Source organism: Molothrus ater, chromosome 3, assembly GCF_012460135.2.
Source record: "Molothrus ater isolate BHLD 08-10-18 breed brown headed cowbird chromosome 3, BPBGC_Mater_1.1, whole genome shotgun sequence".
Lineage (NCBI taxonomy): Eukaryota > Metazoa > Chordata > Aves > Passeriformes > Icteridae > Molothrus > Molothrus ater.
In genome coordinates, this window is record NC_050480.2 from 49,376,180 (window position 1) to 49,401,972 (window position 25,793).

General features: G+C 39.7%; 1 protein-coding gene across 6 annotated transcripts in view; it reads right to left on the reverse strand.

Annotated features, from left to right (window-relative positions):
• Window positions 1–1,951: 1,951 nt before the first annotated feature.
• MAP7 (microtubule associated protein 7) overlaps window positions 1,952–25,793 on the reverse strand; it is a 110,249-nt gene continuing 86,407 nt past the window's right edge. For 3 of the 6 annotated variants that reach the window (XM_036379539.2, XM_036379540.2, XM_036379535.2), the window contains 11 exons: window positions 23,488–23,636; window positions 20,927–21,036; window positions 20,256–20,536; window positions 16,504–16,687; window positions 14,556–14,748; window positions 13,003–13,104; window positions 12,672–12,722; window positions 12,518–12,575; window positions 9,929–10,058; window positions 4,516–4,742; window positions 1,952–3,777 (listed from right to left, as the gene is read on the reverse strand). In XM_036379539.2, coding sequence (XP_036235432.1) covers window positions 3,767–3,777; window positions 4,516–4,742; window positions 9,929–10,058; window positions 12,518–12,575; window positions 12,672–12,722; window positions 13,003–13,104; window positions 14,556–14,748; window positions 16,504–16,687; window positions 20,256–20,536; window positions 20,927–21,036; window positions 23,488–23,636 — 1,496 coding nt within the window. In that variant the 3' untranslated portion in view covers window positions 1,952–3,766. The remainder of the gene's footprint in view (window positions 3,778–4,515; window positions 4,743–9,928; window positions 10,059–12,517; window positions 12,576–12,671; window positions 12,723–13,002; window positions 13,105–14,555; window positions 14,749–16,503; window positions 16,688–20,255; window positions 20,537–20,926; window positions 21,037–23,487; window positions 23,637–25,793) is intronic. The other 3 variants (XM_036379542.2, XM_036379537.2, XM_036379536.2) reach the window with 2 other exon arrangements.

Sequence of the window (25,793 nt, forward strand, 5' to 3'; positions counted from 1 at the left end):
CCTCTTCCTTCCCCCAGCTTTATATGCCCAGCATGACAATGTAAGGTATGGAATGTCCCTATGGTCAGCTGGGGTCACCTGTCCCAGCTGTCCCCTCCCAACTTCTCATGCAACCCCAGGCAGGTGGGGTGGGGTGAGAGGCAGACTCTGTGCGAGTGCTGATGAGCAGTAACTAAAACATCCTTGTGTTACCAACCTTGTGTTCAGCACAAACCCAAACACGGCCCCCTTTGAGCTACTGTGAAGAAAATTAACTCTACCCCAGCCAAAAGCAGCACACTGTCTTTCGAGGCACTTCTGACCATCTCATAGCTCTTATGTGCACGTAGAGCTTTAGAGCTGACACCGAGTACAAACATGCTATAAAAGTGAGATTAAAAAAATAGTTTAAAGAAGTTATTCCGTCACTTAAGAGCTCAGTGTTCCATTTTATTGTGGCTCAAATCTCTGAATTTAACTTTGGTGCTTGAGGGAGGCATTTTTGATAATTATTTATTTTAATATCTGCAAGTTCTTTCCAATGGTACTGTTTGGGAAAAAACAGAACAAAACAATGCACCTCCCCTCCAAAAAAAAAACCAACCAAAAACCCAAAAAAACAAAGCAAAAACAAACAAGCCAAAAAAGTAAAACCAACCAAAACCACACTCAGTGCAGGTAAAAAGGCCTTATGAAATTGCAGGGTAGACAGAAACCTTGGATAAAGCAATATGGCATTTTCAATATTCATCCATGACAGGAATTCCATTTTGAAATCTCATGTGACAAACCATGTGCTCAGCCTTGGGCAGGTGGACTTTCTAAAACAAAGGACTGGCTGAATGACACACCTGGGAACAAAAACATCTCATACTGTAAACCACCCCTGGGGGTGATTTTAGATCAGTTTCCAAAAAGAAGGAGTGTAATATTAAGTAATGATATTAGATATTAGTGTCCTGTATCTGTATTCTTAGGTAATCTCAAACATTATTTCAGTGTCTTAGCAAGAAAGCTAACAAATAACAAAGGATTCTTCATCAGGAATGAGGAGATAAAAGACATGAAGCAAACAGAGCTAATGGTGAGCAATGGAGCAGTTGTGATGTCCTGAAATAACTCACAGAGCATCGTCCCTGTGAGCATCGATGCTGTGCTGTGGAGATGGGAGCACAGAGCTGAGCCTTCCCAGAGCACACAGCTCTCTGCTGGGGAAGGCTGCTGCTCCCAACCCTCACAACAGCTGTCTGCACCTGCTACTTCCTCCTCACAGAGCAGTTCCACCTTGCCCCTCATGGTACAAACAACACAACCAGTTGCAATAGCAGGCAGAGGAGCTGGCCTTCCTCCCAATATTTTATTGTCAAAACCAACACTAAACAGAAGAGAAACTGTTTTCCCTGCCTTAAAAGAGGCTTAACCAAAAGATTTAAAAATTCAATATTAAATCCTTTTTTAAAATTTCATACATCTACTCTCAATTCCCTTGTTTTTATATTGTATGTCATGCCCTTGAAACAGGAAATAGTTGCTCTCATTTGAAGCAAACCTGGATTGACTGTAATGACAACTGTTTTTAATCCAGCCCTGCTAAAAAAAAAATCAAAGCAAAAAAAGTAAATGTGAGAAATAAAGCCAGCCCATTTTTCCACAAACAGTGAAGCAAATGTGCTGAAATCTCCCCAAAAATAGACCAGCATAATTTATAACCAATCCTAAATAGCTCAAGATCAACACAATTTAAACCCGATCCTAAATGAATCCTAAGACTTAAAACTGAAGCTAAATGTAACTGCCTATTTCATTGCTCTCCTTCTTGTTGCAAGTGACTCTGTATTGATTTCTAGTAAAGAAATTAGAGAAAATCTGAAGCAAAATTTTAAGCAGACCATGAGTAACAAGAAGAGTTTTCTATCAGAGATTGACTCTTGCTTCAATTATGCGAGAAAATGAAAATATAAGTAGAAATAAATATTTCAAACAAGTTTTATTTGGTACTTACATGCTATATATAGTTTTAAAGAAAAACTACATATTTTGGACACTTCAAAATATTGTGGCTATGTACATGGAAAACTAAAGAAAGCAAGAAAGGAACCCAATTCATTTTACTGTGTCACAAGTTACTATTGAAAGCACTCTGACTGAATGGCTATTTTTTCCCTTCCATAAATATTCTGGCAGATGAAGTCTCTTTCATTTTATTTCCATTGCTTTTGTCCCATCTCCTCTATAAGATGAACACTCGGCAGCAGCAGAAATTTCTTCAAAACTCCTTCGGCTTTTGTCTCAGAGGATCTCTTCTGCTAGCACAGACTTTCTGCACAGCTTCCTAGAGGCCTCGCTCAGTGCTCACCAGAGGCAAGTGCAGGAATCTTAATGGAAAATTCTCTGTTAGCAGGAGCTGAGAGCCCATGAACCTCCATTTTCCCTACCCAAGGATCTTCTCACTGATTCAGAGAGCAATGCCTCAAGCCTTTGGCGATGCAGCAAACGCAAACACGCAGAGCGAGCTCTGCCTCCAACAGCATTGTTTAGCAAAGCACAAAAACGTGCAAGGTTTTACAGTTCTGCACAACAGCAACCAAAAGTGTGGGATGGAACAATGAATGACAGTAGAAATCAGCATCAAACTAAAGAGAAAGCAACCTGCATCACTCCCCTTATCACTCAAACTGCACTGCTTTATAAAAACCACGCACTACATAAAAAAGCACAATGACCATTTTCCATTTGCTCTGAAACGAGCAAACCCCAAAAATCCCTGAACCTGCATCATCATCCAAAACTCAAATATCCCAGGTTTCACACAGTCTTCAAAAGTCTGATAAGGCAAAGGAAAAGTCTTCCATCATTGGGAACAGCAGCAATTTACAGGACTCAGAACAAGATATTTCCTTGTATGTGTGTGCACGCATGTGTGCACATATGCATACACATCTTTTATAGTATTGGATGTAACTAAAAAAATCAAGTTTGCAGTATCTTTTTTGCCACATTTGTCTAATTTATTCAATCAAATGATTTATTTCTGTACTGAGCAAAATTCATAAATACATAATCTAGGAGAACAATAGGTTATCCTCTTGTCTATGAAAAAATAATGCTTTCAAATTTTCACATTTTAAAACCTTTCTTGTTTTGTGTTTTTAGAGAAAATGTGAGAAGATCATAGTGACGTCTCAATTTACAGAATGTCCCTGTAGGAATTACATTTACAAGAACCTGATACAGAAGCCTATAGTTCGCCCCCATAATTAGAGTTCTCTGCAATAACATTTAAACCAACAGGTTTAAATAAAACACCCCATTAACTCTACTTGTAGAGCAATGAGGCATTTATTTTTCAAGTATTAGAACCATAAAGTGTAAAAGATTCTTTGCCAATTTTACAATTATGCCTTTTAAACCAACACCCACCTTTTTTAAAAACAAAAAAGAATCAGTCCCACCACCCAAATCAGCCCGTTACTTTCAGATTCCAGTGTCTTGTGTCTTAAGGAATGCAGAAATATTCATTTACTAACAAAAAAAGCTTGTTGGAAATAGCCATATTAAGTAACGCACATGAAGCATGATTTTTCTAGTGATGAAAGCTATTAGAATGGTGATCCAAGTCTATTCCCCTCATTTCTTCTGCTGGTTTTACTAAAGTCCTTCCAAAAAAGATATTCAATAAATCTTTAAAAAACTGGAGAGAAAAAATAAAACACTCCTTCATAGCATGGAAGAAACTCCACTGACTGCAGAGATGCTCATATCACCTTTGGTTCTTCAGAAGAAACAATCAGATCACTTCTAAAACAGAAGGTAAACATGACAGGTCAGAGTGGCAATTCTTTCTTCAAAATGTTAGGTGCTTATGCAATTATTTTAATGTGAGATGATTTTCCTTACATTTTTAGGCCAGAGAAAAATACAGTGCTATCTGATTTAATTTGCTAAATCAGTATTTGTTTACCTAGCATTCTTGCAGAGTTATGATGTAATTCAGAAAAACCCAGTGTCCTGGAAACCATCCCTCGATGCCTGCAAGAACTTGATGAGGAAAGCATATCCAGAATTTCAAAAAGTAGTTTTTAAGAAGTAGTTACTCCCCTTCTGCATGTGCATGTCAAGCACTGCACTTGCAAAACTGGAACCCAGCTGCTGATCGTAAGATCAGAACAGCAGCTGTCACCTATCACTTCTGCTTGAAAGCACAGGGCAAACCTTTCCAAGCAACTTCAAAGGGCACAAAGTAAAGCATATGTGAGAAGCCCTCATCCAGGAAAGGATAAGGCCTCACCACCATTGCACTGCATCTGTATGTGCCCAGCATGCATAGCTTTACAAAGAGATGTGCTCTTTGTATTGATTTGTTTAGAATTTAAACAAATTAAATTTGTTTAAAATTTAAACAGCGTTTAAATATTAAAAAAATAGAGTTCAAAAATCCTTAAACGAATAAGCTTATCAATATAAGCTGATTGATAGCTCAGAGACTTCTCTCAATTACAACAAATTACAAGTGTTAGTGAACAACGGCAAACCTACCTGCTGTTTGATGTGTTTGAACACTATCTACCTGAGGCAAAAGAGTGCCCTTATCTTCAAAGGCTAGAATTGGATTCAAAGGAATTTCAGGACTGTTGCTTCCATCATTGTTCATAGCATCCAGCCGGGATGGTTTAGAACCAATAGGCAGGTTCATGATCTCTTCAAAATTATCATTCTGCATAGACATTCCATTTTCATTTGCATTCTCCTCTGGATTGAGATTGCTGAAAGAGAAACATAGCAATTTTTCCTTAGGTACTTTATCTAGAACAGAAGTTTAGTCATCCTCAAAGCAATAGTACAAATGGAAGAGAAGTCTGCATCGATCCCAAGCATTCTTTTAGCCAGTGAAAAGAAAACTATGCTTCTACCATAGTAGGAAACAATGGTTTTGCAGCCAAGTACTTGGTATTCCTTCCCTCAAACCCGTGGGATAGTAGTTACCTTTGGTTACATGATAGCCAGAACTACAGGGTGGACACTGCAGTCTGAGAAGCAACTGCAATGGGAATCAATAAGGAAGCAACTGCAATGGGAATCAGTAAGGAAATCTCTGCAGCACCACCACTACCTGGAACCACCCACATAATGCAATTTACAGCTCCTAACATCTTTTTCAGATCTCATAACCTTTGTTGTACCCTTCCTCTTACTGCAAATCAATGTAATCACCCTTGGATAAGATCACTGTTATTTTTATTATTTCTTGGATCACCTTCTGCCACCAGTTTTGGAGCAGCTTCTTCTATATGCCACTTATCCAGAGAAAAAACTCCCTTTTCAATATAGTGCTCCTTTCATTCCCTTCTCTCATAAAAGATCTTAGAGGCCATTTCCAAGGCACTACCCAGCTCCACACTTCTCCTGTTGATCACATCCAAGCCAAAAGAGCCCTCTCCCAGAACCCCTCGTCAATCTGGACTTTCGTTTTCCATCTGCCATGTGACAAAGGTACCTTATGAGCGAGCTCCTGCACATCTCCCCCATCCAGAGCAGCACAAGCACAGACACTCTGCATTTACATGGACTGTCCCCAGATGATATTGCTCACGTCTCGCAGCCTTGGGCCTCCCCTCCCAACCCCTTTATTAGGTGCTGCATCGTCAAATCCTTCTGACTCTGCAGATGGCATGTCCTATCCTGCCAGAGAGGAGAAACTAAGGTGCTACGTCAGTGAACAGGATGACAGTAATGGAACCATAAGCTCCTCAGGCAAGAGCAAGTACTCAACAAATACTTAAAAATCTTGCGATCTTTCACAGGTTCTTCCCAAAGCCCTCAAACAGTTAGATCCTGGCAATCCTAGATACCTATTCCCTGTTTGGGCCCCATTGCAACTATTCAGGTTGTTTAGAAATGTTTTGGCCACAAAGGCACAGATGCAATTTTCCTAGATTGAAACTTGGCTACCAATTTCCTCAGGCCATTTCTCAGAAGGCAGCTTGGCTTCACAGGCTTATTTTCTGACAGCACATTTACTAGTCTTAAAAAGAAACCTGCTTGTAATTGGCAGACAGTATATTTTCATTTGCCAGCTTCTTTGTACAACTTTGCACAAACAATTAAAGAATTGTTTTACAGTATTCCCCTAGAGACAAAAAACAATCATTGCTCTTTTGAAAGTGGCAGTGCTTTTTTATCCAAAGCTCAGATTTCCTGTGAGAATCACATGCTGGTGTTCATATGAAGCCTTCCCAGTTTTTCAAACCATCACCAGTTCTTTTTCAGAAAGGCACTCCCCTTTTTTTCATCTGTGGATATGCTGGGCAAATTTCAAAGTGAAAAATATGTTTCACTGCACTGAGTTTGAGAGCAGGCACAGGAACCCTGCTTGGTGCCACCCTTTTGTGCCAGAGACCCACATGTGTAAGAGGAGGACCAGAATCTGTGAAATGCTTTAGGACTATTAAAAGCTGCTTTTCATGTATGGTCATTAGTTCATTATTCACTAGAAGGTATCCTGTTATTTACTTTATCTCCATATACTGCCAATAGCCATATCAGAACTAGGATAACAAGCCAAGTTTGATGAATGGGTTAGAAAGAGGTGGAAAGAGAGCAACTGCTCATTCATACAAATTAAACAGCGCAGTAGTTCAACAAGTATTAGAGCAATGAAGAACCCTTTTTCTTCTGCAAACAGAATTTTTCTACCCAATTTATCAGCTGACTTAGTGAATAAATAAGTTTCTATTTCTTCATAGTTTATGTTTATGTGCCATGGCACTGCCAGTATTACACATGGAGTTAGAGCATAATTCGTTCAGACTTGAATAATGTCTTTTGAGACAGAGGAGTCTACAATCACAAAGGGGGTACAAAAAAGGAAATCAGAACTATAGATTCTAAATTTTGTGGTATAAAATCTTCTAGAATCTATGCTGCTTGATCCACCTAAGGACTGGAGGAGCAAATTTAGACTAAACAAGGGAAATAGAAGAGTGGAATTAATTTCCAGTGGACATCTTAGAGGCCACAAGCTCAAAAGGAGATTAGATGAATTCCTAGGAGATTGGTATGCCCTTCAACTTCTGGTAATTAGCAGCTTAGGGAGTACTTGAGCCTATGGTTGCATTTGGACCACAATGCTTAGCAACCCTTCATTGGCCAGAGGATCTCCTGGTAATTACCTTTTTTTTTTTCCCTCTACATTGTGCTACAGGCCATTAAAACAAAGAACACAAAAAAACAGAAAAGGTTTTTGACCTGCTACAGCTGTTCTTACTGTCTTATGTTACATTCTTAATGTTGTCTAAGTGTCTAATGCAACACCAGAGATATCCTTTTCAGGCATACAATGTTGCAGAAAGAACTGGTTAATTTTGGCATTCTAACATATTCCATAAGTGTGCGTGTAGCAAGACACTTATGTAATAGAGGAAAAAAAAGTTGCCTAAGTTGTTGAGAATGCATTTCCAAACATAACAGTCTTGCAAGCATCTGAAGGACATCTCCATGGCAGCTGAAAAGTATCTCTGCAGCTTCACATTTTGACCTGGACACATCATTATTAACAAGACAGACTGGAGGATGTTGGGAAAAGAGGAGCCAGTTTAATTAAAGAAACTGGAACTGAAACTTTAAACAAAATTGAAAATTACTGAAAATTATATCTGTTGTAGATAATTTTAGCAAAAACTCTATGTAGACACAGCCTGAAATTAGAATTTGAAGAGACTAAAAAATAAAGAAAGCCAGAATTCAGTATATCTGCTTCCGATCATTCATCAGAAATCAACACTGAATAGGAAAAAAAAATACAGATTTGCAGGCCTTTGAAAAACACTATTTTCACAGCTGTTACTTCTGATATAAAAGGAAAATGTCAGTCACCCCATTTATTGAGAGGATTTTTGCAGAGGAGACATAGATAGACATTAACAGCAAATTGTATTCCAGACTTCTGGATTATTTAAATAAATGATGCTTATTTTTAATCCACTGAGACAACAGCACTGAAACCAGCCAGTAATGAGGAGCTTTCTTTTCCAGGACAAGATATGAAGGCAATCACACAGACCAACTGTATATTTCTAAAAACTGGTTATCTAACCTGCCCAGACCCAGCTCCATGCACCCAGCATGGAGACACGTGAGGTGAACTGCACTCACTGAGGTGTTAGCACTGCATTGCAAGTGTTTGTAGAAAACAGCACAGAAAAGAGGAATTACAGAGTAAGTACCATAAGGAAAGTGCTGTCAACATAAAACACTGTAATGAAATAACTTTTTCTAAGAAGTAGCGGGCATGATCTATCTTGGGCAAAGAATTAGGGAATGGAGTATAAACAAAAAATCTGTAAGTGGGCTATGGATTAGGCTTCTGTAGGGTTCTGCATCACTCCATCCTCTCACCCACACAAGCACATGACACAAATCCCCCAGGTAACACCTTTTTAACTTCTGGTCAGAAACCTCAGCACTCTTGTCCTTAAAACATGAAGAAGTATTTTTCAGACAAAAGACAAATCTTGCTGAGGGCCAAAATGAGGTGCTCACTCAGGAGACAACCTGCACCCACTGCCCCTGTGTGTGCTACCATGTCAGGTGTATCTGGATGCCAGACAACCACAGCACACAAGACACAGTAGCAGTGGTGTTGGCACCTGTGGCTTTTACCATGTGACAGAAATCTGTGGGACACTACCAAGTGCTTCAGGCTTCACCTTCCCAGTCACTGGACTGAAGAAGACACATTCCAACCTGGCATGCCAGTTTTCCCTTCCACAACCTCACATGTGCTTCCTACTTTTGTCAGTGTTCCTCAATCTCATTTATTCATTCTTCACTGTGGTCATTCTGAGGTTCCTTCCACGCCGATTATAATGGTACAGGACAGCACTCATTAGTGTGGCACATTTTATATTTCAAACATCAAGGTGCTTGTAAGGCTGGGAGTGATTAACATTTTAATAGCTGCCCAAGACAATTATGAGGCAGCTCTGTGCAGCTCATCCAATGCACCTCAGTGTCACTGACAGAACTTCCTCAGCAGGAGCATCCTTGTCAGCATGACAGCAGGCTAAGATCCCCCAGGCATATGGAGGGATCGAGAAAGGGCAAATTCCTCCTTCAATTAGTGCCAATCACACCCTGAAGCATACTGTCCATTACAGACTGCACAATGGCTTCCCATATTCAAGTTTTTCCATGCATATTCTGGCACTACCTACATAAAACATGAAAGGACTGCGAGATTATTTGGCTTTCTGCATCACTAAAACTAAAATAACTGACAGCTCATGCTTATGTAACAGACGTCACTCAGTTCAATACTCAGGTTTCAAGCTTTTCAACAATTTCTCAAAGTCTGAGTGGCTTGCTTCATGGCTACAGAGCTCCCAATGTATAATATCTGCCTCCTCCAATACTCAGTATGAGGAACAAAGGTGTTTTTTTTAAATGCATAACCAAAGTGACTAAGCTTGTATCTCACACAAAGGACATATGTACAACACCACTTGCTAATACTTCAAGCAGTTTAGAAATCAAAACATCTAGGCTGAAACCACAGTATTCATTATTTGAATTAAGAAAAGCAGTGCAAGCCCAGAGTGGGTTTTATGAAGCTTAATTCAGGGAAAGAAACAGAAAAAAATTCCCTTTCCATTAAGTTTCAATAAATGTAACAACGTGTTTGCTGCCAAACACATTGTTCCAAATGCTGCAAAGAACACGTTCTATTTTGTAAAAAATTCTTCCCTATCATTTAGCAAAAATCAGTTACTACTCCTTGAAATATGACAAAGTTCTTTCCTTAACAGAGGAAAGGATGAAAACCAGGAAACAAGGCAGATCGAACAGTTGCTTCTTATTTAATTAACAAACTCATGGGTCTGAATATGATTTATTATTCTAGCAGCCCTCTCCCCCAGCCAGGGCTCCCCAGTGACACCGGGCAGTGTTTTACCTGTCCACGCTCCCGGGGGGCTGGTGCGGAGGGCTGGCGGCCGCGGTCCCGTTGTGCGGGGGTGGCACCTCTGCGTGCTGCAGCTGGGGCCCTGCTGCTGGCTCTGGGGGACATGCAGGGCTGCCTGCGACTGGGCACAGAAAACAGGGTTGCATTAAACCAAGCAGCAGCATCTACCCTGTAGACTGGGGGAAAATATTTTCTACAAAAGCCAGCACAGCCAAGGCGAGTTACAGTTTTAAAAAAATAGAGGGTTCGCACACCCCTCCCCACCCCTTTACCCAATTCCATCTCCTTTGTCAGCTTTTTGGGCATACAAACCCTGTTTCAGGTCCAAAGTAAATGTCAGAAAGCCAGATTTCAAAGCCATAGCATTGTGAACAAGAATAAACATTTTACAATCATATGCACAATTCCAACATATAAGCCAGTGGGCAAAAGAGGCTGATATCTGATAGAATGTTATGCTGGCACTTTTCAAGTAGCAATAGAGAATGGAATAGAGCAAAACTTGGATATTACTAATTCCATACACTGGTATTTCTTGATTCCAGTGACTGGATGGAACGGAAAAGGAAATGAAGAAAAAAAACATCTCCATTGGGAAGGACACTTCTTTCAATAAGTACCACATGATTACTACAAAACATTACTACAAAACATTGCAGAGAGCAACATAAAATGAGATTATCCCTGTCCCTCATGCCAAGACCACGTAATACATGTTTCTGGCCTGCCTTGTGGCTTTCTTTTAAAGTACAACTACAGCCTTCTGCATTGTATTTAGAGTCCCTCTATTCATATTCAGGTCAGTAAGAGGAAGCAACTGCACCCCACCCTGCTAACATCTGCCACAGTAATTGCAAGGACAATTCAGTATTCATAGGCTTGGACACATTTATCTACATTACCCAAAACCTCGTCTGGTAAGCCCCTCCTTCAGCTGCTCAATTTCACTGTACTCCAAATGTCTGGGTAAAGACTTTTATACTGAATGTCTTAGTGTGACCTTTGGCCAGTTTTTATACGGAAGATACTAGAAATAGAGGTTTCTGTGCTTCTATAAATTGAATAACAGGAAAATACTTTTGCTTTAACATTTAGAAGGAAAAAGAAGAAAAACCAGAAATGTGGAACAATCTCATATTTTTGAAGCAGAGGCCAAAGAAATGAAAAAAAGCTGATGGATTTTTTTTCATTGTGTGATTTGCCCATTCCCATGTATGTCTCCTCAGGTTTTGGCAAACAGTAAGACTTAAGAAAAAATTTTAAAAACAAATTGTTTGTGGAGAGTCAGGCAAATTCATGTGGCTGGCATACACCTTTAACTCAATGGTACATATAGAAAATGCAAAGTCAAACAGTAGAGCAGCCCTGAGGCTGAGAGCAGTTTTCTTTTTATTCAGTCATTCAAGGACTCTGGCCTTCCCTTGGGCCTGGGGAAATGGAGATCCGAAGTTTCCTCTGCCTTAGGAAACTGATAGAAGACTACTTTTTGTCTGTCTCTAGAGGGAAAGCACTAGCCAACGGTTGTGGAAGCCTTTATAGTTTCAGGAATTCTTTAAATGGTTTATAACACCTTCAACAGTGCCCAAAGACAAAGATGGCATCCCAGATGAGTCCTGTATTAGTAGCTCACAAACCTTTTCCCCCTGAGATAATATGTAAACAAAGAAACACAGGTAATGAAATCTATGTAAAAAAGGCTTCCTGACAGTACTAATTAGAGTGTTCACTTTAAAAATCAAGAAAAAAAGTCATCCATCAGTCAGTGCTGCTGTCTTCCCTGTTACTCAACCCAAATACAAAGGAGAAAAAGATTAATGTCATTTAATATGTTATGCTACAATGGGACAAGCCATTTGATAGCTTGACTTCAGTATCTTTAAACACTGCTAATTCACACCTGGTGATTGTTTTTATTTTAAAAAAAAAAAATTTAAATTTTCTTCCTTTATTATAAGTATATAATAGAGGAAAAAAAAATATATTCTATATAAGATTACCTAAAAAGAAACAGAGGAAATGGAGTGGAAGGAAAGCATACGAGTGTGGGTGTGACAAGACTAAGCTTTTATATCAGCTCAATTTTGTCAAAAAAAGAAATAAAGACCAAGTGAATAAGGCAGCAGGTGTGGAAGAAAGAAGTCACAGTGAGATATTTAGAACAATAAATGCTTTGTTTTAATGACTAACAAGAAATAGTTTTTTTTTTTAAGAAAGTGGAGTAAATCTGCAACAATCACATCTGAAATAATATAAAAAACAAAATGCAGAATCAGTTTATTTTGTGATTCAAACCACGAAAGAATTTCTTTTCACTATATAAGTAATTAAACTTATTAAGAAAATTCCTTTTGCTAAACACCAATGTGACAAAGTTGCTAAAACATTGGACTTATTTAGTAATGGCTAACTACCTACACAGAAAGCCTAAATAATTAATGTCTGCTAAGATTTCATCTATATTCCTCTCATAGTTTTTATTACTGCAGTTAGTGTGCCAAGTTTCAGAACTGTTTCTCAAATCATTGTGCTCAGTAGGCATTTATTCACCTGTCGTGCTCAGGGCACAGTTAAACACAATACCTGCTTCTCCAGTAATATTTGCCTTTGATATATGTCCATTTTGCTGGTCATTGGATTTCTACAAAGGAAGCACAGTTTTGTAAATTAAGAATGGCACTAGGGAAAAAAACAGAAACGTGTTCAACATTTACATATGTTAAGTAGCAGCACTGACCTTATCTACAGCTTCTACACGCCTAGTTCTCTTCATGATCTCCTCAAGCCTCTACAATGAAATGTAAAGGAGAAAAATAATGTTTGGTGGCATTAATTTGAATATCTTTCTTCCAAACCACAACTGCTTGTCATTTATCAGCTGTATCTGTTTATTGCAAAAAAATGAATTATTTATTACTGTTGGCAATATTCCCTTCATTGTCACATCAGGCCACTGAGGACTGCAGCCTTTCTGAGAGCACATTAACATCATTTACTTCCTACTGCTCAGGTGGAAACAGACTGCTAAGGCACAACCAATCACAGTTTCTCTGCATGGACTGAGTTACCTTCTTCCTTTCCAAGCGCTCTTGCTCTTCTCTTTGGAAATGCTTTTCACGTTCTAATCGAATCCTCTCAGCCTCTTCCCGCAGGCGAGCTTCCTCTTCTTTCTGTGTTGGTGGTAAAAGAAAAAGAAGTGAGGAAAAATAAGTGAGGAATGACAAGTTTTATACTCTATATCTAATTATGTCTGTCTACAAAACCCTGAAAACACACTTTTGGGGTTTACAAGTCACCAAAAATCTTTTCAGATGGAACTGCGTATTTCTTGATTAATTTCCATGTTTTGCATAGTATTAAGAGAGAATAACTAAACAATGGACATTATGTTTGGTTCTGTGTCTGTTCAAGAACACAGCAGATGACAAAAAAGGAATAAATTTTCTAGCCTTCAGCCTTAAACAGCAGCCAGGAAAGTATTAGAGAGATCCATATTTTGTGTGGTGGATATTTCTGAGAGTAAAACAAATGCAGCAGAATGTTTTGTTTGGCCACAGAGTAACTGTTTAACAGGATCAAGGGCAAAGAGCCACAGGTCCATTTGCACAAACTTTCCATTTCTGCTTTTTTAATGAAATGCAAAATTTGCCTGGAATATACTGTAGAGGGGCCTTGCTCCTTGACTGGGACACTATTATATGATGGAACTACTACAATAGATAATTTCTTGCATCTCTAACATCCAAAAAAGCCTTGGCCCTGTTATATCTTTGAGGGCTAAATTGAGTTAAACCTCAGTTTAACATTTCAAAGAAAGTAGCACAAATCTTCTGGAAAAGAAGAATGGAATTTCTCAGCCATATCCACTAACACAGTCCTTTAAATATTTATTATCAGAAGCATACATTTATACATCAGAAGAAAAACCTCGTGTCTACAAGGCAAATTGAAGTGTTGGCTTGTGGAAGAATAAAGCACATGCAAGAAGTAAGAGGACATGTGAGAAGAGAAGAATCCTATCCAGAATGCTTACCACAGCCTCTCCTGAAGTCAGTAAACCAACATTATGCCCATCAAAAATGAAAGCACTTGAAAAACTTAATTTTCATTTATTATGTCTTTTGACTAATTTCTGGAGTACTGGGCCAGATAAAGGTTCTCCTTGGTTTGATTAAATCTACCCCTTCCCACCAGCCCCACACAAAAGCAGTATTTGACATAGGATTAGAATTCAACACAGTGAATAGTTATCTTTAGATCTGGACTTGCTATAACTCTTGGGACAAAGAATCCTCTGGTATAACAGCATTTATCAAAATTCCCCAACACAACTATATTGATCTTTTCATCCTAATTTATGAGGAATAAGAAAGGATTTGTTCCAAATACATTGAAAAGGGAGAGAGGGAAAAAAAACCCCAAAACTCAACTCCCTACCACATGTTTCTGTCAAGTAGAAAGATCTCTACTCTTTGAACTACTCTATGGAATGAACTCTGTCCCAACACTTTTCAGATAGCATTTAAATTGTAGATATTGCTCTAATTTAGGAAGGGAAGTGCTGCTACATCCACTTTGCTGCCAGCTAGACTGGCCCAGAAATTCCAAGAGGGAAGCATACTTGTCTCTGAACACGCTCCATCTCTTCTTTCTCCTTCTGCTCTCTCTCTTCTGCCTGGCGGCGCAGCCGTTCCTCCTTTTCCCGCTCCTCTGCATCCTTCCTTTGTTTTTCTGCTTCTTGTCTGCGAACTTCCTCCTCCTCTCGGCGAGCTCTTTCTTCAGCTATCCTCTGTGACAACTCCTCTTTCTTTTGTCTGCAATCATTAAATAAGCGTAAGAAAAACAGGTAATAAAAGTAGGGAGAAAAGCCAAACGACCAGGTTCCTGATCCAGCACTGCTGTCCCAACTTGATAAAGGGTGCACTGCTGTCCTATTCTGTTCTGCTTCCCATAGGGGCCAAACATGAAGCCCTATGGAATATAAAAAACTTTGCAATTCAACACCAATACTTTTCCTGCATATCTCTGCCTAGTTGATGACTTGCATACTTTCTGAGTCAGAAATAGTATCTTTGATTAATACATTCTGCAAAACACTCCTTTCTGCTATAATCATATTTTTAAAAGTATGCATTTTTGTCATCCATCTCACTTCATGGCAATGATTCCTTGATTTAAAAAAGTATCTAATTCTGCCAATTTTTGAAGGTTTCCTCCCAACCTTACTAATGGCTCCTCATATCCTTGTGTTATGAAGCGAGTGACTTTTCCCTTCACCTTTGACATTTCCCGAATTATTTAGGACTTTTTAGCATACCTTCCCAGCTGAAGAATCCTCACCTGCTTAGTAGATTTTTATATGGGAACTACTTTCTGCTTGTGATCTTCCTTGATGTCTTTCTGCACTTATTTTTCTAGTTTTACTAATTTTACAATTGTAAAGAAAAAATAAAACTCAACATTCAAAACGTAGATTTATCTTGGGGTCATTCAGAATGACATTTTCATTTTGTTCCAGAATATGTTTCACATATTCAACTCCAAACAAGATCTCTTCCCTCAGAGATAATTCACCCAGAGACCAACACCAGTAAAGTTAGGATTATTTCCTATTCCTACATTCCTTTATGCTTATTAGTACAGCAATCCAGCTTCCATTTTGTAAGATATGTCTCAACCTGTTCACAACTGACTTATCTCACTGGAGACCAACATCATCTCACTGGCCTCAACTCCTTTCAAGTTCTTTTATGAAGGCACTGCACAGACACTGAAAACTCCTTTCACTGTGAAAGCTGATTATCTTTACTTTTTATTTTTGATCTTTCTGACTTAGTATTTATTCACTATATTACTCTTACGCCACAGCAGCTTTTTTTCTTTAAAACTCTTTTTGAGAGAGTCAGTGTCGTGAGCCTTTTGGAAAGCCAGGCTTTTTTAACTAGTTCTGCCTTGTTCCTATTAGCAAAGTGGTTTAAGAAATCCGACAAATTCCAGAGGCATGGCAGCCCTCCAAAAAAACACAACTTGTAGACTTGTAGCCAGAGTCATGAGTATTCTGATGGGCTACTCATTTGCTATTAGAAAGTGAGATGTAACATTAATTACCCTCCAAAACTTCTGCGAGGGTGTTGGGGGTGTCTTTATTTTAAACAAGAAAACAAAGAGGTCTAAGTCACACCTAAAGCACCACCCACAACAGAGATCTTACAACTCAAAGTAAAAGACTGATCACAAAGTTGAAAACAGCCGTGCAGAGTTCTCTAGCCAGAATAAAAAAGTACAGCTTAGTTAATCTCTGAGGAAAAAAACAAATCACAACTGCAAGGATCTACTCTCTCCTCCTGACTTATTTTAAAGCTCTACTTAGAAAAAGTTTTAACCTTACACATCTGCTTAGGTACCACCACCAACTGAAAAACCCAGCAGCAAAATACGGTTTTGGGGAGGAACTTGTGCCTTCTGCACTTCAGTGCTGTGCTTCACATGTAACAATGTGACAGGAGAATACACACAACAAGCTGCTACAAACGTCTACATGCTTCTCTGCTGCAGAGGCCTAGAATTACCTTTCAAGCTCTTCTCTCTCCCTCCTTTCCTGCTCCTCCCGTTCCCGCTGCTCACGGGCAAGGCGCCTCTTTTCAGTCAGCAGCCTTGTTGCTTCTTCAGGGTCAGTTGTACCTGCAGAGGGCTTGGGCAGTGCTGGGGCTGGAGAAGGAGTTGGTGGGGCAGGAGGTAGGGATGGGCTGGCTGCTGAAACAAATGGGAAAGAAAATGAGTTTGTACAGACACAGTAGCCAAGATGTCACTCCCTTGAACAAAAAATACTTGTAAATGCACTGCAAAGTGTTTTCAAGATTATGTGTTTTTTTAAATGACTCAGAGGAGGAAGAGGTCTCTAGATGCCAGAGGTTCACATACCTTCAGGGAAGTTTGGTTTTGCAGGGTATGTGAAAGCATTGCAGCTGAAAGTGTAAGTCAAATTTTCCGTCAGAACAAATGCTGACAGGTGCTGAACAGAAGTTATGCTGACTTAGAAAGTCCTTACCATCACATTACTTAAGTTTGCCCAATTCTGTTTGAAGAGCAGAAATAAAACATTGTGAAATTATATTTTCTTCTGTATGATCATCCACTTCTGAAGATCCGATCCAGAATTTTTGGTGATAGTCACTTTTGGTGACTTGGTGATCTCAAACATCAACTGCCTGATGTGATCTGCACCAATGGTAGGACACCAGCTATCATCAGTTTTGCAGCTGCTCCAACCTGAGGCAACTCATGGGACACAGCTTTTTAAATGTTGCCACTATTGGTGAACTGTGGCTTGTGTTCAAATTTCAGTAATGCCTTCATATCAATTCTTTATTCAGGGCCAGCTTTGTCCATGTGGCAGAGAAGATGTTACTTTTTCATATAGTTTTCATGGGGTTTTTTTCATATTTCTGTAAGTTTGCCTGGCATTATCTAGCACAGGTACAGAGTGACTTATCACCTTTTCTCTGGACACCAGGGACCATTACCAACACACAAGCTAATGTTAGGAAGCATTCCCAGAGTAATTCCATCTGGTAATGCAGGCAAACATGGAGAGGGAAGACTTTGAACTGTCAATGAAATTAGATTCTGACCCAGTAATATATATGTAAAATAAGTCATAAAGAGCAGCAAGCAGATGATTATAAATCTGCATTTCTAACCATACACTGAGCTGTGGCAATTTTCCTAACCTCACTAACAACTTCTAAAGGGGGGTCTCCTCCCGTTCCCCCCTTCCTATACCTCATCATGTAAACAAACAAATTAATTTGTTTTCTGTGCTGAATTCCCATCTGTTGACCTCTCCTCTCCTCTTCTATCAGCTAAAAACTACAGAGGTCTTTCTATAACTCCTTCAGAGCTTCGACCATGAATTTAAATGATACTTCTACACCAGTAATTCAAAGAGTGCCAGTGCCTGTTCTCTAGCCTTGAGGTGAGCTGGCACAGTTTAGCCCTAGTGCAATGGAGCACTATTCTCTCACATTAACAAAACAGGTATTCAGCCCAACCCCAGGGAACAGTCCCAAGCTCGGCTAACCTCCAAGATGTAGCTGGGAACTTAGAAAATTCTGGGATGTTGGAATATAAAAAGGTAAGCAATTTGATCACTCTGAATCTTGGGAGCCATTTAGAGCCATGCTCTTAGTAGCCTTGGGGACAGAAGGTAAGAAAATGAGAGGCTGCAATTACAGCCTGGATCAGAAACATACCAGAGAGCCTTTGTAATTGTAAACAGTATAAACGACAGAGTTCCTGTACCTCAGCCCTTTCTAATTTACTAACATGGGCCAAGGCAGGGCTGTTGCTTTGAAGGGAGCACAGCTTTGTGCTGCTTGGAGCTCGCTTCTTGCCCCAGGCGCTGAAGTTGGCAGCATAACAAGCAGCTTAATGCACACCTGCCCTGCTGTCAGAACAGATAACACCCAAAAGACCTTTAAAGCTTCAGTGGCATTAGTAAAGTTGTGTATGAGATTTGCCTGCAAAAGCTTGAACAGCTTCATCAGCAATTGCTACCTGCTGACCTCCTGGCTCCTGTGAACACAGAGCCAGCAGGCAGCTGAGCCAGACCAGCGAAAGGCGAGTGTGTTACCTGTAGGGAATGAGCTGTACTCACCTGCAACACAGTCCCAGGAGAATCAGCAACATTCCTCTAGCCCCAAATGCTGTACTTGCACCTCTCTAGATTCTTGAATTCAACTAGTGACTCAGTTTTGGTAGCTGGGGCCTCCATTGGCAGTACAAAGCCATCCTATAACCTCACATGTAAAATGTTTTGCTTGAGGTCTTTATCTCTGGTCCCAACCACCACCTCCTCTGGCTTTGGGAAAACACATTCAATTTGAAGGGCTGCTCCCTGCTTTGAGTATAGTACCCTTCTCTTTCATTGTCTCCACTTTATATCTTTGCTTGTATTCTTTGATGTGAATACAAACTGCTTGAGTTTTGAATACCTTTATCACACATAAGCACATCTTGAAACACACATGTTTCAATACTAAGAGATCTTGTCACAAACTCAAATGTTGACAGATGCTGCAAAGAAGTGGAGCCTCTCTTTCTCCTGAACTAAACAGTGAAACAAGCATGATGGTTTTTCTGGTCGGCACCTTGTACTGGAGAGCTACAACTTGTAAACACTTGCAAAGTTGTCTCAGTGCTATCTCTGAAATGGTCTTAAAAGGAAGTTTTCTCCTCAAAAGGAAGCAGGCAAAAGATAGCGATTAAATCTCCTTTGCATGCCCGTGGCGAATAGATACATCCATTCACCCTTTTTGTGGGGTTGCACCTTCTGTAGTAAGACCTGGGTATCAGACAGGAACTGCTGTAACGGGACTTAAAAAAAACACAAGAAATCAATTCACGTGAGGTTTTCTTCACAGAACAACCCCAAACTATACCTGCTGCAGTTGAATGCAAGCTTACTAATACTTAAAACTCTTATCTGAAAGATAACTACAGGGAAGTCTACGAATTTTAAGTTCAGAATCATAACTAACCCAACTTCTGTATCCCAGTGGCCACACTGGACTTTCTATCTCATCTGCAAGAGACTGTTTATGCCATATTTAGAATGAACTAAATTGTCTGCTAGAAGAAACCTATATTTTTTAATTTTCAGATTTACCTTTTGCCCTTTCTACACTTTACAGTCTTTTTTTTGTGTACATCCTTTTCTGCATTGCTACTTTTCAAGGCTGGTAGGGTTTGGTGTGGGTTTCTTGTTCACTGGTTAACTATTTTTAATGACTCATTTTCCCTTAAAAATTCTCCCTATTCCTTTTTACTCTTCTCCTTACTCTTCTTTGCATTCCACTATATTCTGCTAATCTCTCCTGTGATATGGTTCTTTTTCAATATTATACACAAGCTAGGAGTGTTACCAGCACAAGTGCACTGTGTCTAGCAGAGCAGGACATTCTCACTGCTCACACACCTTATGTGGTGGCTTCCTGTACCATCTTCAGACCATTATTATTCTACTTCAACAGCTTGTAAATAAGCTATGTTATGATATGGAGAACAAAATTCCTGTCCAAAAGGGCAGAGAAAAAGCTTGTGAAGCTACGCTGCGTGAGGCAACTTGGCATGTTGTTTTGACTTAGAAGAATGAGGGCTTCAACCTGCCTACAATTTTCTCATCATGAACATACATCAATAGGAGTGTTGTGAAGAATTCAGACAAACCTTTGACAGAAAAATACTGAAAGCTACATAATTTCAGAAAATGGGAAGGAAAAATATAAAAGATTCCTTATCCTAAAGTAAGATGTCTCCTTACCTTGAGTTAGCTGTGCTTGGACAGTGAGCTGCTCCTGACTTGTGGGTTCTCCAGCACCTGCTGAAGTTCCTTTACTCTCTTCTGTCCTCACCTCATTGGCCTTTTCAGCCTCCTTTTCTGGTCTTTTCTTCTCACCTTCTGGTTTGATCTCTTTTTTGACTGGCCGGATGTTGCCAGGAGAGGGAGGACGTGTCTGAGCAGAGGAAACTTTGGAGGAACCAGGTGGGGAAGTTATCTGCTTGGGTGTGCCAGGCAAAAAAGGCAAAGACTTTGACGCATGCCTGTGTAATCAAAGAGTGACAATGCTGGTTTCCACTTATATATCACTTCTACAACCATAGCAGCTAAAAATAAAGCCACTTCTCTGTTTCTCTATGAAGCAGGACTGCTGGCACAACTGAATGGGTTTCACGCAAAATGCCTCTCTCCAACTCTCCAGATGTGTGTGAGCACTGAGCCCAACCAGGAAGGAAGAAACCAAGTACTTTCCTGCCCCTTCCCCTTCTCCAGAACAGTAGCAAGATTTTTTTAAAAGCAGAACTGTCTTTCCCTTTCTTCACAGAGAGAAAACATCTACATCATCAAATACATTTGCCCTGTTTCACATTTGATTAATAGAACAATCAGAGCTGCCTATAGCTCATGTCCAGCTAAGGCTGTACTTGACTTACCAAACTGGAGAGGGAGCTGATGATCTAGCTTTGAGGCTGGAAGTAAAATGACCTCCTTTAAAGTTGGCTGAGAAGCTGGATGACAAATGGTCCTTTTCTCTTTTGTCAGTCTATAGCTCAGCAAACAAAAAGACAAAGTCAAGCCAGAGTTCACACAGCTAAAGAAAGCAAAGCAAGCTTAGTTAAGGACAAGGAGTTGGGGGGCTGAGAAAAAGCAGTGCTGAGTCAGTGGTTTCTGCAGCTTGTTTAACAAGTTCCTTAATATAGCTCCAGTAACCTGACACCATCTTTGTCAGTAGATGTGCATTTGACAACAAGAATCCTTCCTAACCATTCTCTCCTGTCCTAAGATGTAATGGGCTAATTTGCAGAGGCTTATTTTTACACAGGCAAAAAAATTACCTTTTATAGTTTGATCTTTGCTGACTGCCACAGAGTACCTTCCACTGCTTCCCATAAACACAGAATTTCTTTTGAAGAAAACACAAAACAAACTCCCCCTCCCCTTGGCTCATACTTGGTCACAGTCTTTCTATATAGCACAATATTTTGGATTCATGCTTATAAGTGAACACCACAGATGTCCTCAAAGCTTCCAAATATGGTACACCAGTTATCCAAGTCTTTCTTTCCTTGGATGATTTTACAGCACATACTTTTTTGCCATTGGTTCTTATACATGATAGTGATTTCCTTTTTCCTTCTTTATTTTTAAAAAATAAAATGCTAAGTTGAGAAACATTTCCAATAACACAAACCAGAGCTACAACAGAACAACTGCTTTAAGGCAATATATCAGAACTTAAGTATCTATATACTCCCCATATTTTAGTATAGATGAAAAACTTCATGGTTTTGGAATAAGGAGCTCAGACCCCAGGAGTCTGAAGACTAGGAATGCTGGAAAGTACACTGAACTGCCACTCAGCCAGCATGATGAAGAAAGAGGCCGCTGCTCACCACCTTGGCTGAGGCTGAAACACAACCCCTGTAACAGGTGCATCATGAGGCTTGAGAGCCTCACCAGCTGAAAGCTGTGCAATGCTTGTCCCCTGAACTGAAAGCCAGGTTAACAGCTGGAAAAGACAGACTGAAAACAACTTCATGAGCACATGATGCACTGAGTTAGCAAAGTAAATACAACCAGAACAAATGCACTACAATGAACAAGAGTTTTGGCTTGCTAACAGTAACTCTCTATTGTATCTACTTTATTAGTATTGAAGGCAGAGCATCAGAAAATTTTTCCTCATATCAATAAAGTAAAAAGCTGAATTAATACAGAAGTTTTCAGAAGCATAAAAGATTCTCCACATCATACAGGCTACTGGAAACAGCTCTTAACTCATTTTATATCAACAAGAGTTTCATATTACCTCCTCCACCAAAAAGTAACAACCTGTCTTCTTTCTAATTTAGGAAAAAAGAAAAGCCAAACCCCAAACCTCATGCAATCAGAAAGACTTAAGAGGAAGCACCAACAGGCCGTGCTCTATGCACATGCTAGGAAATTTCTCTAAAGATACATACTAAGACTATGCCTTAGCTTAAACTTCAGTATACTACCCTCTGCCTGAAAGATTAAGTAGAGGCTATGACTTGTGGCACTTTGATTAACACTGCTTCCAATAAGGATGGCAATAGCAGCACTGCCTCTTGACCTTCTGCCCATCAGGCCAAACAAAAATGCGAGCACCTCTTACACAATATTTTGCAGAGATTACTTCAACCCTTCTCACACTCTAACTCAGGTTGTGGAGTACAAGAAAAATATAACTGCTCAGGTTCAGCAAATGAATTTGAACTGGGTCTGACTGCATCCCATTGGCTTGGAGCACAGTGAACACGAGTTTGCTCTACTGTTTCGATTTTCCTAAAAGCTCAGATCAGCCTGTAGTACTGCTATTAAATCATTCAGAATGAACAGTGACCTGTAGAAAGCCTTGCTTATAAACCATGCTCCTAAACCAACTTCTTCCTTCCCAGGGAGGAAACATTTACTAGCCTTTCTTAGGTTCTGGTACCTAAGAAAGTACAGATGAAGCGAGAGTACTCTATGCACTTGTGGACAGAGACATGTGAGTGCATGCATTCCCCGCCCCCTCTATTCTAGGGGCTCAGCTGAATTTGCCAGAGGTCTCAAAAGACATCAAATTCTGGAACCTTTGTGGAAACAGCGTGCTGGGAAAAACAAGTTCCCCACTGAGGGAAAAATGGCAACACCATCTTGGGCCTTAAAAGGCAGCAAAGAATCCACTTGAGAACAGGGCACTGTAACTGCCTCTGTGCCTTGTGAGAAACTAAGGCATCTACTCTGCAAACACAGGTGTTTGGAAAACATCAGTGCTTTTCCACATGGATTCTTTGGTGCATAATCAGGTTGTGCCACCACATAATGTAGCATGTTTCAGTTAAAATCCAGCCAACTATGACACAAACTGGAGAGGAGGGGATGATGCAGAGGAGAGGAAGTATCCCTGCAGCTATTCCAGTCCTAACAAGCACTGCAGTCAGGTGGTCATGGCACGGGACACCAAGGACACATTGGCTGCCAAGCTTACCCCTGAAAGGTGCGTTGTTCTCCGACGTCCAACGGCATCGGTGGAAGCATAGAGTTTTGCTCTTTCTCCTGAATTCCTACAGTTCAGGGCCTTGTAGGACAGAGGGCTGAGGGGGCTGCAAGATGCTGAACGGGGACAAACGGGGATAACTACGGTGTTGGTTGGTTTCATTATTTATTAGTTTTAATTACAGAGTAGCATTGGAGAATTGACAGAGGAAAGCCAGCAGGAACAGAAACGACCGAGAAAGACAGAAAAGAAAGAAGGTATTAATACACAGAGAAATGGCTAAGTATCAAATCAGAACCATCATTTGACACGTTAGCTTGGCCACACATACAGTAAGGATGCAAGTTCAATAGGTGTTCATGCACTTTTCCATTTGTAAACTAATAATTTCTTTCTAAAAATTTAAGAAATATGCCATGATACTGGGTAGTAGAAAGTATTTTCCCATTAAGTTTTTGTACAACTGGTGGTTCTGAAAAAGCAGTAGAAACAATGGCTGCTCTGACAGATTAGCTTAGTAGACACATTGAAATGAGTTTCAATTACATTCAGAATAGAAAGCAATCAAACGAAATCAGAATGCCTACGAACTGCATTGGAAGTGAAGAAAAATTAAAGGAGACATACACACAAAGATCAAAACCCATTGACAATACAAACCAGTTTCAACTAGGAAATCAATGAAATTGCTGTCTACAATTTGCAGCAAATGATTTTTTTTTAATTCTTGTTTTTAGGAATATTTCAGCCCATTATATTTTTGATACTTCTAGAATAACAACTTACTCAAATACATTCTCAACAGCAAACTATGTTACGCATTAAAAAAAAACAGGCTGACAACAACAAATCAGCTTGGAAATTAGTTTTTGAGTAACCAGGATGGCAGCTTGTGTTGGTCTGCACAAGCAAAAAGACTGTTATCAAAAGACCTGACAATAGCAGGTATCAGATAGACAATGCTCTGATTTTATCTTCAAAGAGAACTTTAACTGCAAAACATATCATGGGAAACTTCTTGCAGCAAAGTGTTCTTGGACTTTCTCTTGATTTAACTGAAGGAGAAGATTGGGAAAAACTACGTTATCAGCTCCTGTTTGTCTCTTCTGGTCATTTAATTGAGTCTTAGCACAGTTACTATCCAGCATGTCACTTGAGGATAAAATAGGGGCTCTATATAGTATCTTTCCTATTCCTTTTTTTTCCTCCATGTCAAAGAAATTTACATCCTCTATTTCCATAATGAAAAGCCAAACCAAATGAAACTAAACCAATATTTCTTGCCTGTATATCCCTCCCTGAGCACACTTGAAAGAATGCAGTTCCACATACAGTTAATTCTTCTAGTCTTACAAAAGTACAGCTGCTGTTACAGGAAGAGCTCATAGACTTAACAGTACTAATGCTGCAAATTCTCCTGTACCAAGAGATTAACATTATGAATAAAGAGTCTCATGTAAGCGTTACAGCAATGGCGCTAATGCTTGCCTTATAGTTCATAGGGATTTATGTTTAATGAGGAATTATGACTAAAAAACAAGCAAGAAACAAGAAAACAGGGATTTTTGCTTGTGGTTTTATTTTGGTTGAGGGCATCTAAACCAGATAGGAGGCAGTGGCATAATGCTTTATACACCTTATCATTTATGTGGCTCCTGCCCTGTGATTCAATTCCCCTTCTGCATGCTGATTATCTGAAGTTACCACCAAGGAAGACAACACAAGTATTAAAAGAGAAACAGTTCATTTTCCATTGTGAAGTTGCCAGACAATGCTTTAGGCAGCACTTCCAATGATTCACATACTAACAGGATTACATCTATTCAGAGGAGCTTTTTGAAAGCTATTTACAAAACATTTTGGCTTCAAAGGATTTATTTAAAAAAAGATCCAGATGTATTCTTATGCTGGATGTCCCTAATACTTCCTTAAAATTTAAGGACATGAGTACATATTTAACTCAGTTTGGATTTTTTACATTGCAATTTATTTTTACAGCCAAAGGGCAGGGTAATTTTCTAGGGAATAATGGCAGGCTGGGATGAGTGGAGTGTTCAGAGTGCAGCTGTGAGCCATTGGCATCACTTGATCATTAATCTCCAGGAAGCATCCTGTATGAAGGGGCTGAAGTTACTGCTCCTAGAGATAATACCTGGAAAAAAATGAGCAGATGGATCATTTTTCTGGTGCTTTAGTTCCAGTTAGCATAGGGAAGGCATTTCAGGGAAGTGCCTTAGACTGAACTGACAAATCAGTCTTTCCTGCTTTTTGTAGCCTTTCTCAATATTCCACTCGGT